The sequence below is a fragment of the Panthera tigris genome, chromosome C1 (genome assembly GCF_018350195.1).
Source record: "Panthera tigris isolate Pti1 chromosome C1, P.tigris_Pti1_mat1.1, whole genome shotgun sequence".
Classification (NCBI taxonomy): domain Eukaryota; kingdom Metazoa; phylum Chordata; class Mammalia; order Carnivora; family Felidae; genus Panthera; species Panthera tigris.
The window spans coordinates 70,528,260-70,542,519 of NC_056667.1; the positions used below are offsets into that span (position 1 = coordinate 70,528,260).

The 14,260-nt window shown below is 39.7% G+C and overlaps 2 protein-coding genes across 2 annotated transcripts in view; one reads left to right on the forward strand and one right to left on the reverse strand.

Moving 5' to 3' along the window:
* Window positions 1-768: 768 nt before the first annotated feature.
* GNG5 (G protein subunit gamma 5) lies at window positions 769-9,092 on the reverse strand. The gene is made up of 3 exons (XM_042997687.1): window positions 8,853-9,092; window positions 5,167-5,307; window positions 769-900 (listed from the first exon to the last, which is right to left on the reverse strand). Exons 1-2 carry the CDS (start codon window positions 9,090-9,092, stop codon window positions 5,182-5,184), a joined length of 366 nt encoding a protein of 121 aa, XP_042853621.1. The 3' UTR covers window positions 769-900; window positions 5,167-5,181.
* An 83-nt stretch (window positions 9,093-9,175) lies between these two features.
* SPATA1 (spermatogenesis associated 1) overlaps window positions 9,176-14,260 on the forward strand; it is a 52,475-nt gene continuing 47,390 nt past the window's right edge. Inside the window, 1 exon segment of the mRNA XM_042997682.1 lies at window positions 9,176-9,264. The gene's annotated coding sequence lies outside the window, so the exon portion shown is untranslated.

Genomic DNA, 14,260 nt, shown 5'->3' on the forward strand with positions numbered 1-14,260 from the left:
AGAAAAAATACAGTCCTTGGTAGATACTGTGTAACCCAGGGGCTTTCTACCAGAATAAACTTGGATCTGGCACATCTTTGGAGGCCAGGTTTCTGGGATATTTTAATATTTCTTTAAGCCTTTCAGAATGGCAAATTTTTAAAGCAAAATGGTTTACCAAGGACTTAAGGCAAAATTGCAAATTACTGAAGCTAATCTTCAGTTCCATTTTTCTTGGTACTTTGTACCTCATTACATTGTACTGTAATATTCCACTCAAGAATTGTGTAAAACTCTGAAGTTTTTGACATCTTCTAGTATTCCCATGTCTTTTCTCTACTGTCCTTATTAGGAGAGCAGTCTATTAAGTAATTAATTTTTAGGTGTAATGGTAATACCCTACACAAGGGAGTTTTTTAGTATTTCTTATTAAATACTTTTATTAAAACAAAGTTAATCCTGCAAATAACTCATGTGTAGAAACTAGTATTAGCAGCCTCCTCCTGACCTTGAAAGAAAAAAGTTTGCAACTTATCTTTAATTCTCTAACAGTCTTTCATATGTATGGTATACAGTTATGTGAGATGAGCTGTAGAACAAGCCCTGAAACGTAAATTAATGACATTGAGAAATTGCCATTATCTTATGTGTTCAAAACAAATTAATAGTATATTCAATACCAGTAATTAACCAAAAAACTTTTACACTAAGTATTTTATTGTATGTGGCTGCCAGTGTATATAAAATAATTACCCTTGTGAAATAGAAATTTATGAAAATTCAGAGAGGTAGATGTTAAGGACTGACAAAAGTAGAAGTTTATATAGTATGGCACGTGTTATAGGGATAAGCTTTCATACAGGCTCCAAATTTAGTTCTCCTTTGAATATGCACTGGTTCATGAAAAATGGTTTAGAAAACCTGAAATGGAAAAGAAAAGAGTGGATTAGAGGAAAGGACCAAAACACAACAGTTTTTTCTGAAAAGTAATACATCTTCTATTACTTTGAGGGCATTCATTTGCATGTTAGCTTATACAGTGCTTTCAATTAAACCAAGCCTTTTAGGAAGTAGACATATCACAGGGTTTCAAGGGAAAAAATGAGAAATAGATCTCTGTGGTGTATAAAATAGAATTTTCTCTTAATTTTCACAACCACTCTGAAGTACAAATCACCCATGGTTTATAAAAAACAGACTTATAGATTAACTTGCCAAGATCACTGCCAAATATACTCTATATCCTAATTTTTAAAAGTTAACATAAAAATCTCTTAAATTCAGAAAAATCTGAATATCCCTAGAAAATAAGCAATAGCATTGAGGAGAGCAGTTTGATAAATTCTACTAAGGTAGAAGATGCAATCCCACTTGTATTTACTGTAGAGGACACTTTTAGGCAAACAGGCTTGAGCCATGGAATGTAAAAAGTGCCCACATGGATCCCCTGCCTGAATACACATAGGCCCATCAGGCGATCCACATTAAAATATCCTTAGGCCCTAACTAACCAATGGGCTACTTACAACTAGGCACAGTTACCAAAAGGAAGATTCCATACATCGCCATACCGCCTCATGTTCTCCCTTTAAAAACAGCCCCTACCTGCTTCCTCACTGCAGAAAGCCTCTCCTTTGCTGTCCTGCCCAAAGCTCCCCCTAAGGTGTATTCCATTCCCACTGCCTCATGGCACAAGCCTTTCTGCTGTCCTGCCTTCCCGGTCCCTTACGGTGTATGCGATAAATTTCTATCTCCTTTGTTCTGTTTTGGGTAAATTCTTTCACCTCCCTCACCATCAACTTCCACCCGATCACTGCCTCACATGTGGGGGCCCCCATTCAACTGGACAGACACCCCACTTAACATTTACCTAGATAAACCTATACATAAAGTGAAACATACATGGATGTTGACTATCGTGGTGTTTAAAGAGGGAAGAACTAGGAATAGCCTAAATGTAACTCGGCTGGGGAATGGATAAACAAACCGAGGTTTATACACACGTTGAATACTAGAGATAGAGAGCAGGTAAAACGATCTACAAGGATCAACACAAATCTCAAACACAATAGTTGGTCCTTAAAAAACAGTAACTATGTTTTAAAACTACAAAACACAAGAAACGTAGTAAAAAGTAAAAACATGGGTATACCCACTTCAGAGTAAGTTACCTATACAGAAAGGTAGAAAAAGTGTCTTTTATTTCTTTTTGAAAATTAGTAACGGGGCACCTGGGTGGCTCAGTCGGTTAAGTGTCCGACTTCAGCTCAGGTCACCATCTCACGGTCCGTGAGTTCGAGCCCCGCGTCGGGCTCTGTGCTGACCACTCAGAGCCTGGAGCCTGCTTCTGATTCTGTGTCTCCCTCTCTCTCTGCCCCTCCCCCATTCATGCTCTGTCTCTCTGTCTCAAAAATAAATAAATGTTAAAAAAAATTAAAAAAAAATAAAATTAGTAAGGTAAACTATTTAATTCAGGATGGTAGATACATGGTTCTCTATACTTATTTGGAAATTTCTATTGTCTTAGAACGAGAATGTTCAAGGGGTTTAAACAGAATGGTGAAAAAACTAGTTAACATTTGAATTACTAGATCAGTAGAAAAACTAGAAAAAACTAGATCAGTAGAAAACAGCAAATAGGCTGAGGTCTGTTTGGCAAGGGCTCAAGAGAAAGCACTCTTGAGCTCCATGTGGAAAGTTTGTTCCCAGTTAGCAAGTGTTACTAAATTTTAAATGTCATTCCTTACTGAATAATCTTACTTCTAGAAATTTATCTTAAAGAAAACAGGTAAACTATACATAGGAGTACCAAGATATTTGCCTCAGTGTAGCAATATTTAATGATGTTTAAGCTGTATTAATGATGTATAATACAGCCACTAAAAATTTCATTTACAAAGAATTTTTTTTTTTAATTTTTTTTTTTTTTAACGTTTATTTATTTTTGAGACAGAGAGAGACAGAGCATGAACGGGGGAGGGTCAGAGAGAGGGAGACACAGAATCGGAAACAGGCTCCAGGCTCTGAGCTGTCAGCACAGAGCCCGACGCGGGGCTCGAACTCACGGACCGCGAGATCATGACCCGAGCCGAAGTCGGCCGCTTAACCGACTGAGCCACCCAGGCGCCCCTACAAAGAATTTTTAATGAAATAAAGTTCAAGGGTTTTTTTTAATTTTTATTTTTGAGAGAAAGAGAGAGAGCATGAGAGGGGGAGGGGCAGAGAGAGAGAGAGAGACAGACAGACAGACATAGAATCCGAAACAGGTTCCAGGCTCTAAGCTGTCAGCACAGAGTGGGGCTCAAACTCACAAGCCGTGAGATCATGACCTGAGCCGCCGAAGTCAGATGCTTAACCAACCGAGCCACCCAGGCATCCATAAAGGTTTTTTAAAAGCAGAATAAAAACTGTACATACTCACTGTCTGTAAACCAGCATATAAATTTTTTTCCCTCTTAAAAGGAAATCTAGATTAATAATGATTGTCTCTAGGTCCGCTGATCATGGTCTTTGTATTTTCCTTGTATTCTGACCTATTGCTAAGTTATCTATGCTGTCTTTCTTTAAACTATATATTTTTAAAAGATGTAAATATAAAGACTCAAATATAGAATCTATGTATCCCGGCCATTCAGTGTGGGCCCAGGACCACCACCATTGGTATAATCTGGGCATCTGTAAGAAATACTTCAGCCCTATGCCTGGGTGGCTCAGTTGGTTGGGCATCCAACGTCATGGTTCATGAATTCAAGCCCTGTGTCAGGCTCTATGCAGACGGCTCAGAGCCTGGAGCCTGCTTTGGATTCTGTCTCCCTCTCTCTCTGCCCTCCCTCACTTGTGTGCAGTTACTCTCAAAAATAAACATTAAAAAGAAAAAAAAAAAAATCCTTCAGCCCTTAGAATTCAGACCTACTGAATTTGAATTTGCATTTTAACAAGGTAATTTGCAGATACATTCAAGTTTGAGAAGAAATACGTTTACATCCAAACATCCTTTTCTTGGCCCAAGGTGTTTAAAATCATATCCATAAACCTGTTTTATTAAACTGCCAGGATTAGTAGCTGTTATTTTACTTTGAAATCTGGGTTCTTATCCTAGCTATATTATAATTTTGAGCAAGTCATTTAAACACTTATCTGCAGACTCCTACAAAATGAAACTGTTAACAGCCAGGTAAGAAGCCACATTTCTTAACAGTATTTTATATCAAATGAAAATAAACCACTTTATAAAGTGAATACAATGGGGAACAGAGGTTTAAAAAGAATCTTTAATAAGCCATAAAAATATGAAATACCCAAAAACTGCCATGAAGAATTAATATTGCTGAAGCAAAGAACTATTAACTATTAAATACAAACATGTTAGGCTGTTAAAAAAAGCTACTTCCTTATGGAAAACCTGTTACTCAAAGGTGGTTCTGGTGTTTCAAAATCTTTACCAATCATTGTATTTACTGGAAACATGCTGACTTCCTGGATACTCCCAAATCCACAAAGCTTTAATTAGGGAGGGCACCAACTATGTAACATGGTATTTTAAGAAGCTGGCTTCCTGAACTTTGAGGAGTTAGAATGTTTGTAAAGGGTGTGTGCCATAGTCTTTTTTTTTTTTTAACACCATTAGTTTGGTTGCTTCTCATAGGTCAATATGAGTACACCCTCTGACTTAAGTACTGTGAATTTATAAAAGGTAGCAGCACCCTTGGATTACATATTAAATTATCCACAGCATGTTTTTTTGGTCAAATCTCTCTTGGATTAACATTATACAATTTTGCACACACTGACACTTGAAATGGAAGCTACAGATTAACATATGGATACATGCTTTAAACCAGCCCATCCTGAAATCTGAAATCAAATCCACTGCCTGCCACCATGAACTCTCATACACTTCATTTCTCTCTTGTTGTATCTTTACCTAAGAATAAAGAGTAAAACCTGTTATCCCCCACTACAAATGTCCACACCATGTCAGTCTATTCAACTATATCCTGAATTTCTCTTGCATTCCCAATTCCCAATTAATTCTCTGCTATGCTGTGCTACAGCTGGTTTCTATTAGAGAAATGACATCAGAATCCAAATCAATTGGTAGTACACGTATTCAAGGTTGTCCCCATAAACACTGCAGTTTAAAAAAAAAAAAAACAAAAAAAAAAACTAAATATTAAAGAAACTTACCAAAGATTCGTTTTACTACAAAAAGGAACAGACTTTCTGGGGTCTGAAGGGATTTGTACTTGAGGATACTCCAGTCAGCAGGGGATCGTGTTGAGCATTCTGCAGACAGAATTGTTTCAAATCTGCAGCTGCCTGGGAAACCTGTACAAGACAAAAGGAGGGGGTAGTGGGAGGAGGTGAGAATGTTTTCAGGGAGGTTTTCTCAAATCTTTGAAATACCCGCAATAAACACTTCTCTTAACTCAAAAGAAGACATATAAAGAGTCATACTGAGCTCATCATACTCAAAACACTGCACATACAGTGGACTAGTTTATAGTATGCTTTCTTTTGCTTGCTTATTAAAATCATCAAATGATTTAGTACATCTGCAAAGAAAAACCCATCTGGGTAGTTTATTAAACTTCAGAGGTACTCAACCTTCAGGTTACTCAACATCTTGTTTTTTACTAAAAGCAGTACACAAGATGCAAACAAAAGGTGTTAACTGTCTTGAAAGCATATATATTACTGAGAAAATGAACATCATGTTCTAAATCTGAACCACTCAGTTCATTGTTTTGGCATTATGTACCATCTGCTGTTTCATGTTACAAAACTGGACAGTTCAGTGTCATGTAACTGAAAAGCCGATAGCAAACACTGAATTATTTTAGCCACTTCACCAAGCAGCCTGCCTTTAAGCAGCAGTGTATTTGCTTAAATGTGATTTAATTTTCATATATGTATGCAATGCCACTCAAACAGCACTTAAGGAATTAGGTATCACTTAAACACCTACGATTTGTATATATTCTGATTAGGTGATACAGAATACCAGAACAGTGAACTAAACGGTTCATGTAGAACATGAATAAAAGATGCTCCAAATGAATACAAGATCCTAAGTCTTGAGGTTTAGGAAGATGGGAAAAACAATCATTTTATTTTCAGTTTTAACTATCCCCAAGAAGGGTGAGAGCAGGTGTCCAGTTCAGTTGGGCATTTTGAAAGGGAGGTGAAAGCATCACAAATACTCTAAGAAATCCTGCAGATTACTGCTGTAACCCAGACATTTACCTGGTAAAAGGATACATCATCCCAAGATGAATCTCAAGCCTTGAAATGTTTGTACATTATACAGCATTTTATCCACTTATACAACAGTTTATCCACAGGTTAGCAACTGTGTAAAGTAATATGTAAATACCTGTTAGCAAGTGCTACAAGTGGCCACCCTGCTTACCCACCAAGAGAAGGTGTAGCTAAAGTGGGGAGTGCAAGGTATCATTTTACACAATCTTAAAACTTGGTTTCATTCACATTAACTAGCAGTAAGGATAAAGTAAGTATCTGACAACTTTCTGCCTAAAGTGTAGGCAGGCTTCCAACTTAATTAATTCCCTTTCACAAACTTCTCAAGCACCACTATGTGCCAAATATACTTCTAGGCACTGAGAATACATAAGAATAGCCAGGTTCCTGTTATGGAGGTGACAGTTCAGGAGAAAATACAGACAAGGAGCTATCCAGAAATAGAGTGGTTAGATCTTGACCTAAGGAAAAGTGTCTCTGAGGAGGTGACATTTAAACTGACATCTCAATGACGAGATCCAGCCAAGTAACTATCAGTGGGAAACAACCATCAGTGAGAATTCCAAGCAGTGGGTGAACTGAGACAAAGGCTCTAAACTCAAACAAGCTGCTAGCCCCCAAAGCACAGTAATAATCACCATCCAGGAGACTGAAACCTTATTATAATCCTGGCATAATTATTAGTGCCCTCTTTCACTCTCCAAAGTGCCCTGGTTGGCAATACAATGCATGGTCACCCTACATATGGTATAGTTTGTCAAGCATTTGTGAAAATTTCTATCAACTGTGGTTAGACTGTGGTTAAACATAAAGGTCTAACAGTAAACTCGTGCTAGTTTAAAATATCACCAAAAAAAGCATCTAGCACAGAGTCATGGATAAAATAGGTGCACAAAATAAAATCAAACCAACCACACTTTAAAACAGAGTTAAAGAAAAGTTCATTTAAAGTCCCAAGGTGGAACGCCCTCCCCTCCTTGCTACATCCCTAGTATGAGATGAAATAACTCTAAAACCAAAGCCACTTGTGGTGACTTTAATGCTCCAGAACAGAAGCCTCCTGAAGAATTATGTCCAAGAGGCAGGCATCACCTGGAAGAGTCACTGGAGTGGCCGGGGTTTTCATAGTAAAACCCTCAGAGTACTTTAATCTGAGGCCTTCATCTCATTTTCTTTCGAGACAAGGAACTAAGTACCCCCAGTGAACACTTACTACTTTCAGCCAGCTTTTTTTTTTTTGCATCCCACTCCCATTTTTTTTCTTTCCTGGGCCACTCTAACCTGTGATAAAGGCGCACATGTGTGATAATGTAATGGTTGGTTAAGAAACATAGGGTTTCAAGTTTCAGAGTTAAATCCAACCGAGACTGACCATAAATCACTGGGATGAGTTAAGAAGCTGGAGATGAGAGAAATGGATTCCAAACAGCAATGTAGTCTACAGCACTTAAAGGACAGGGCGGGGAATCCCACACCAAACTGATGGGAATTTCCCTTCCCTCCTGAGGTGACCACAACTGAGTAAGCCAGGTCCCTGACATTTCTATTTAAGGAAGTAGGTAAATGGGAGGCTATCTTACTCCATAAAACATTTCAGGGAGAAGTAAACACTTAGCCAGATGAGTACACAATCAAGTCATCTTGAAAACTGGCTGCTTCTTTCAACAGAGGGCATGATTTATATTCTTGTTTCTTTTTTTAATTACAAGAAGTGTTTCACTTGTAAGATGACCTGCATCAGAAAGAAGCCAATCCATTTAGGATTTTAAAAATCAGGAGAAACTTGGAACAGCACTTGAATGTCAGGTTGTCCTGCCAACACACACAAAGGTTTCTCCCCGCAAGGTAAATGCCCCAAGACAAGGTCAGTATTAACTAGACGGCAAAACAAGTAAGAATGGTCCACTCTGATCACTAAGGTATGCAAACCAATAGATATTTCCAAGGTCAGACACAGTAAACTGCCAACTAAGTATGAAATGCACGCTTTGTATGAGGTTGTACACAACACACCAGTGGTAACCTTAAGGCACCGGGGACGTTTCGAAAACAAACATGCTTCTTTAACTCACAGTTTGCGTTTGCAAAAATTCGTTTTCAAGTCTGTGTTCGGTGGATAAGAGGAGCTGGCAAGGAGTGGGTTTGGGAACGTTCCGACATGCAAATAGGTTCTGTTCTGAATTAAAAGCCAGGTAAAACTCTGTCCAGTGAAAATAAAGGGTGGAGTCTGGTAAACTAAGGACTAGAAGGGTGCGGACGGCGCTCGGAGGAGCAGCTGTTGCCCAAGCCAGCCGCGGAGTCACGGCGGAGGGAGGGAGAGAGAAGGGCCACCGGAATGCGGAAAGCCGTGGTTCAGCCCCGGGGCCAGCCTGCCTTGGAAAGTCCTGGCGCGGAAAGGCGCACTAACCGACCCCCGAACAACAGCGCCGATCCGCGCCGCTACTTCTCTAAAGCTGGCCCTCCCGGATCGGGTCGCCGCCGCCGAGCGCGCGTCCTCCCCAGAGGAAACAGGAGCGGGACGAAAATGCCGCTCGCCCCAGCCACCTCGGCCGCCCGATCCCATCCGCCGCCGCCCTCCCCTCCCCCTCGTCCGCCCGCCCGCCCCCGCACACCTTCACGCGGTTGAGCCCGGCTTCCAGCCGGAGCTGTTGAACCACTTTCTTCATAGCGGCGACGCTGGAGGAACCCGACATGGCGCTCGCGAGAGCCGGGCAGATTCGCCGTTGCGGGAATCGGTCCGGTAGAGGGTCCGCGGGGTCTGACGGCGGGGCAGCGCGGCGGGGGGCGGGGCTCCGAACTTTGTCTCTTAAGTTTCCGGTTCTTTGCCCAGCGGCTCCACCCGCGGCGCGCATGCGTGTCCTCCACGGCTCTCAGTTCCAGCTCCTCTCCCCACGCAGGAGCGGAGCCGGAGGGAGGGGAAGAAGGGAGTGAGAAGGGGAGGAGCGCGCTTTGGGCAGAGGAGCGGCGGGACGCCAGCGAGACCCGTCGCCCATCTTCCTCTCCCGAGAGGCCGACTTAGGAGAGGTAAAGAAAAAGCTCCTCATTAGCCGCCAAGACTCGAGGGGAACCTGAAAAGGACTGGTTAGGAAAGGCGGGTGCTTGAAGGAGTTTATAAAAGGCCTGCTGGACAGGTGACAAAGAGGTTCCAGTTTTCCTGTTGGCCTTGGCGGCAGAGGTTGTGGGAAGAGAAGGGCCCAGCCGAGGAGTAGGAGCCTGAAGTAGCCGGCGCGAGTTACGGACACCCCGTCTCCTTAGAGACGCGTCTCTGAAACGCTACCCGAGTTTGTGGGGCGGCCGGTCTTCAGCCAGTTTCCGGCCCTCAGACCCCCGAGGCCCAAAGCTCTCTTTAGAGCTCGGAGGTCGCCGTAACTGACCTAGGGAAGCGGGGCGGCGGGGAGCAGGGGTGCTGGTTCGCTAGGGGAAAGCGCGTCTTCTCAGGATTCGGCTTCTCTCGCTCATCTCTTGGTTTTCTCGAAGAGGTGGTGAAGAAGCCAAAGTACTTGCGGAAGATTACACCCGTCTCATCTTGTTATCCACTTCACTTGGGGAATTAACGCTTATTATACCTTAAAAAATAAAACAACTTTTTGTGCTTCCGGAAAGTTTGTTTTGCATTTCAGTGGTAACTTATTACCTGCTGCTTGAAATTGACCTTCAGAGGAGTTGCTGGAGAGAGAAACAGTAGTATCTAATCAAGCAAAATAGGCTCAGCCAATGAATGTCCTACCCATGGAAACTTATTTGTTATGTCACAGCGCTTAGGATAAGTGTTTCCTATTCAACGATTAAAGTACATCAAGGAATACACTACTGTTTTCTTTCTATAAACGTGAATAATTTAATCACTGAGACATTTCAGATTTTTTGTGTAGTGAGAAAATCCACATATAATTTGCTCTAATTGACAAATAAAACATTATTTACTAAACAGTTTAAATCACTTTACAAAAATGTACAGGGTGCTTTAGTAGTTTATTTAATTCATACAATAGATGTAATAACTAGGGTTAAAAACCAAGGTTTAAATTCTGGCTCTACCACTTACCTTGGTATTCTCCACCACCACCCCTCCCTACCCCCTCCTGCAAGCCAAAGCCATTTAAACTTTGCTGAGCCACTGTTTCCCCATTTCATAATGAAGTAATAAATCTACCCACAATTTTTTAAATTTAATTGAAGTATAATTGACACACAATGTTACATTAGTTTCAGGTGTAGAACAGTGATTTGACAACTCTATTCATTACGCTATGCTCACCACAAGTGTGGCTGCTATCTGTCACCATACAATGCTATCACAGTACCGTTGACTCTATTCCTCGCTGTACCTTTTATCCCAGAGACTTATTCATTCCATAGGTGGAATCTTGTACCTACTATTACCCTTTGTCCATTGTGCCCATCCCCCCACCCTCCTTCCTTCTGGCAACCGTAAGTTCTCTGTATATGGGTCTCTTTCCGGTTTTGTTTGTTCCTTCATTTATTTTTTCGATTTCACGTATAAGTGAAATCATACTGTATTCATCACTCTTTGATGTATTTCACATAGCATAATATTCTTTAGGCCCATCCGTGTTGCAAAGGGCAAGGTCTCATTCTTTTTTATAGAGGAGTAATATTAAATTACTGAATGATATTCTGCATGTTCATTTTTTTATAACTTTTTAGTGTTATTTATTTTTGAGAGAGAGAGAAATGGAGTGTGAGCAGAGGAGGGACAGAGACAGAGAGGGGGAGACACAGAATCCGAAGCTGGCTCCAGGCTCTGAGCGGTTAGCACAGAGCCTGGCGCGGGGCTGGAACTCACAAACCGTGAGATCATGACCTGAGCTGAAATTGGATGCTTAACCGACTGAGCCACTCAGGTGCCCCTACATATTCTTTATACATTCATCCATTGATGAATACTTGGGTTGCTTCCATACCTTGGCTGTTGTAAATATTGCTGCAGTAAACATAGAGGTGCATATATCTTTTCAAATTAGTGTTTTCATTTTCTGCAGCTAAATATCAGGTAGCAGAATTACTAGATGGTATAGTGTTTCTATTTTTAATTTTTGAAGAACCTGCATACTGTTTTCCACAATGCCTGCACCAATTTACATTCCCACCAACAGTGCAGGAGAGTTCCTTTTTCTTCACTTCCTTGCCAACACTTTTATTTCTTGTGTTTTTGAAACTAGCCATTCTGAGGGGTGTGAAGTGATCTCCTTGTGGTTTTGATTTGCATTTCCTTGGTGATTATTGATTTTGAGGATCTTTTTATATGTCTGTTGGCCATCTGTGTGTTGTCTTTAAAAAAAAATGCGAGTTCAGGTCCTCTGCCCATTTTTTAATCAGATTGTTTTTTGGTTATTGAAGTATGATTAACATACAATGTTATATTAGTTTCAGGTGTATAACATAATGATTCAACAGCTTTATACATTACTCAGTGCTCATCACAATCAGCATACTCACCATCTCTCACCAAACAATATTATCACAATATTATTGGCTATATTCTTATGCTGTACTTTTTGTTTCCATGACTTATTTTATCACTGGAAGTTTGTACCTCTTAATTCCCTTTATTTCACTCATCGCCCTACTGTCCTCTGGCAACCATCAGTTTCTTCTTTGTATTTAAGGGTCTGGTGTTTTGCTCATTCATTTGTTTTTTAGGTTCCACATGTAAGTGAAATCATATGGTGATTGTCTCTCTCTGTCTGACTTATTTCACTTAGCCTAATACCTTCTAGTTCCATTCATGTTGTTGCAAAGGGCAAGACTACATTCTTCTTTATGGCTGAGTAGTATTCAATTGTTTATATAAACCACCTCTTTATCCATTCATCTGTCAATGAACAGTTGGGTTGCTTCCATATCTTGGCTATTATAAAATAATACTGCAGTAAACATAGGGGTGCATATATTTTTTGAATTCATGTTTTTGTTTTCTTTGAGCAAATACCCAGTAGTGGAATTACTGAATCATATGGTATTTCTGTTTTTAATTTTTGAGGAACCTGCATAGTGCTTTCCACAGTGGTTGCACCATCTTACATTCCTACCAACAGTGAATGAGGGATTCTTTTTCTCCACATCCTTGCCAACACTTGTTCGTGTCTTTTTGATTCTAGCCATTTATATATGTGTAAGGTAATAAATATCTCATTGTGGTTTTGATTTGCATTTCCCTGATGATTAGTGATGTTGAGCACCTTTTCATGTGTCTGTTGGACATCTATATGTCTTTTTTGGAAAAATGTCTATTCAGATCATCTGCCCGTTTTTTAATTTGATTATTTGTGGGTTTGGTGTAGAGTTGTAGGAGTTCTTTATATATATTGCATATTAACTCCTTGTCAGATATGTCAATTACAAAAAAAAAAAAAAAAAAGAAATCTTCTCCCATACAGTAGGTTGTCTTTTCATTTTGTTGATGGTTCTTCTGCTGTGCAAAAGTTTTTTATTTTGGTGTAGTCTTAATAGTTGTGGTTTTTTAAATAATTATTTATTTTTTTTTAATTTTTTTTTATTTTTTTTAACGTTTATTTATTTTTGAGACAGAGAGAGACAGAGCATGAATGGGGGAGGGTCAGAGAGAGAGGGAGACACAGAATCTGAAACAGGCTCCAGGCTCTGAGCATTCAGCACAGACCCTGACGCGGGGCTCGAACTCACAGACCGCGAGATCATGACCTGAGCCGAAGTCGGATGCTTAACCGACTGAGCCACCCAGGCGCCCCTTTTAAATAATTTTTTTAAAAAGTTTATTTATTAAATTTAAGAGAGAGAGAGTAAGCATGAACAGCGGAGGGGCAGAGAGAGAGGGAAAGAGAGAATCCCAGGCAGGCTCTGCACTGTCAGCACAGAGCCCTGATGTGGGGTTCGAACTCTCAAAACCTCAAGATTATGACCTGAGCCAAAATCAAGAGTCAAGATGCTTAAGCAACTGAGCTACCCAGGTGCCCCAGAGCTTTTTGATTACCAACTGAATTTTGTTACTAGTTATCAGCCTGTTCAGATTTTTTTTTTCTTTCTGATTCAATCTTGGAAGATTGTATGTTTTTCTATGAATTTATTCTAGGTTGTCCAATTTGTTGGCATATAATTTCTCATAGCAGCCTCTTATAATTCATTGTATTTTTGTAATGAAGCTTGTTATTTCTCTGTCATTTCTGATTTTATTGAGTCCTCTCCCTTTTTTTCTTGATGAATCTGGCTACAGGTTTATTAATTTTGTGTATCTTTTCGGAGGACTCACTGTTAGTTTCACTGATTTTTTTTTTTTTCTTCTGTTTCATTTATTTCTGTTCTGATAGGATTTCCTTTCTTCTCTGGTTCCTTTAGGTGTAAGGTTAGATTGTTTGAGATTTTTCTTGTTTCTCAAGGCAGACCTATATCATTATAAACTTCCCTCTTAGAACTACTTTTGATACATCCCCAAAATTTTGAACCATGGTGTTTCCATTTTTATTTATCTCTTGGTTTTGATTTCCTATTTGATTTATGACTTATTGGTTGTTTAGTAACATGTTTTCAAATCTCCACATTTGTATTTTTTCCTTTTTTTTTTGTAATGATTTCTAGTTTCACATTCTTGTGTTCAGAAAAGATGCTTGATTTTATTTCAGTCTTCTTAAATTTATTGAGACTTGTTTAGTGGCCTAACATGATCAATCCTAGAGAATGTTCCATATGCACTTGAAAAGAATGTATATTCTGCTGTTTGGGGATGGAGTGTTCTGTATATATCTGTTAAGTTCATATGGTCTAATGCATAATTCAAAGCCAGTCTCTGTGTTGATTTTCTGTCTGGATGATCTATCCATTGATGTAAGTGCGGTGTTGTTAAAGTTCCCTACTATGATCATATAACTGTCAATTTCTGCCTTTGTGTCTGTTCATATTCTTTTATATATATAGGTACTCCTATATTAGGTGCACAGATATTTACAATTGTTATATACTTTTGTTGTATTAATCACTTTATCATTACATAATGCCCTTCTTTGTCTCTTGTTACAGTCCTTGT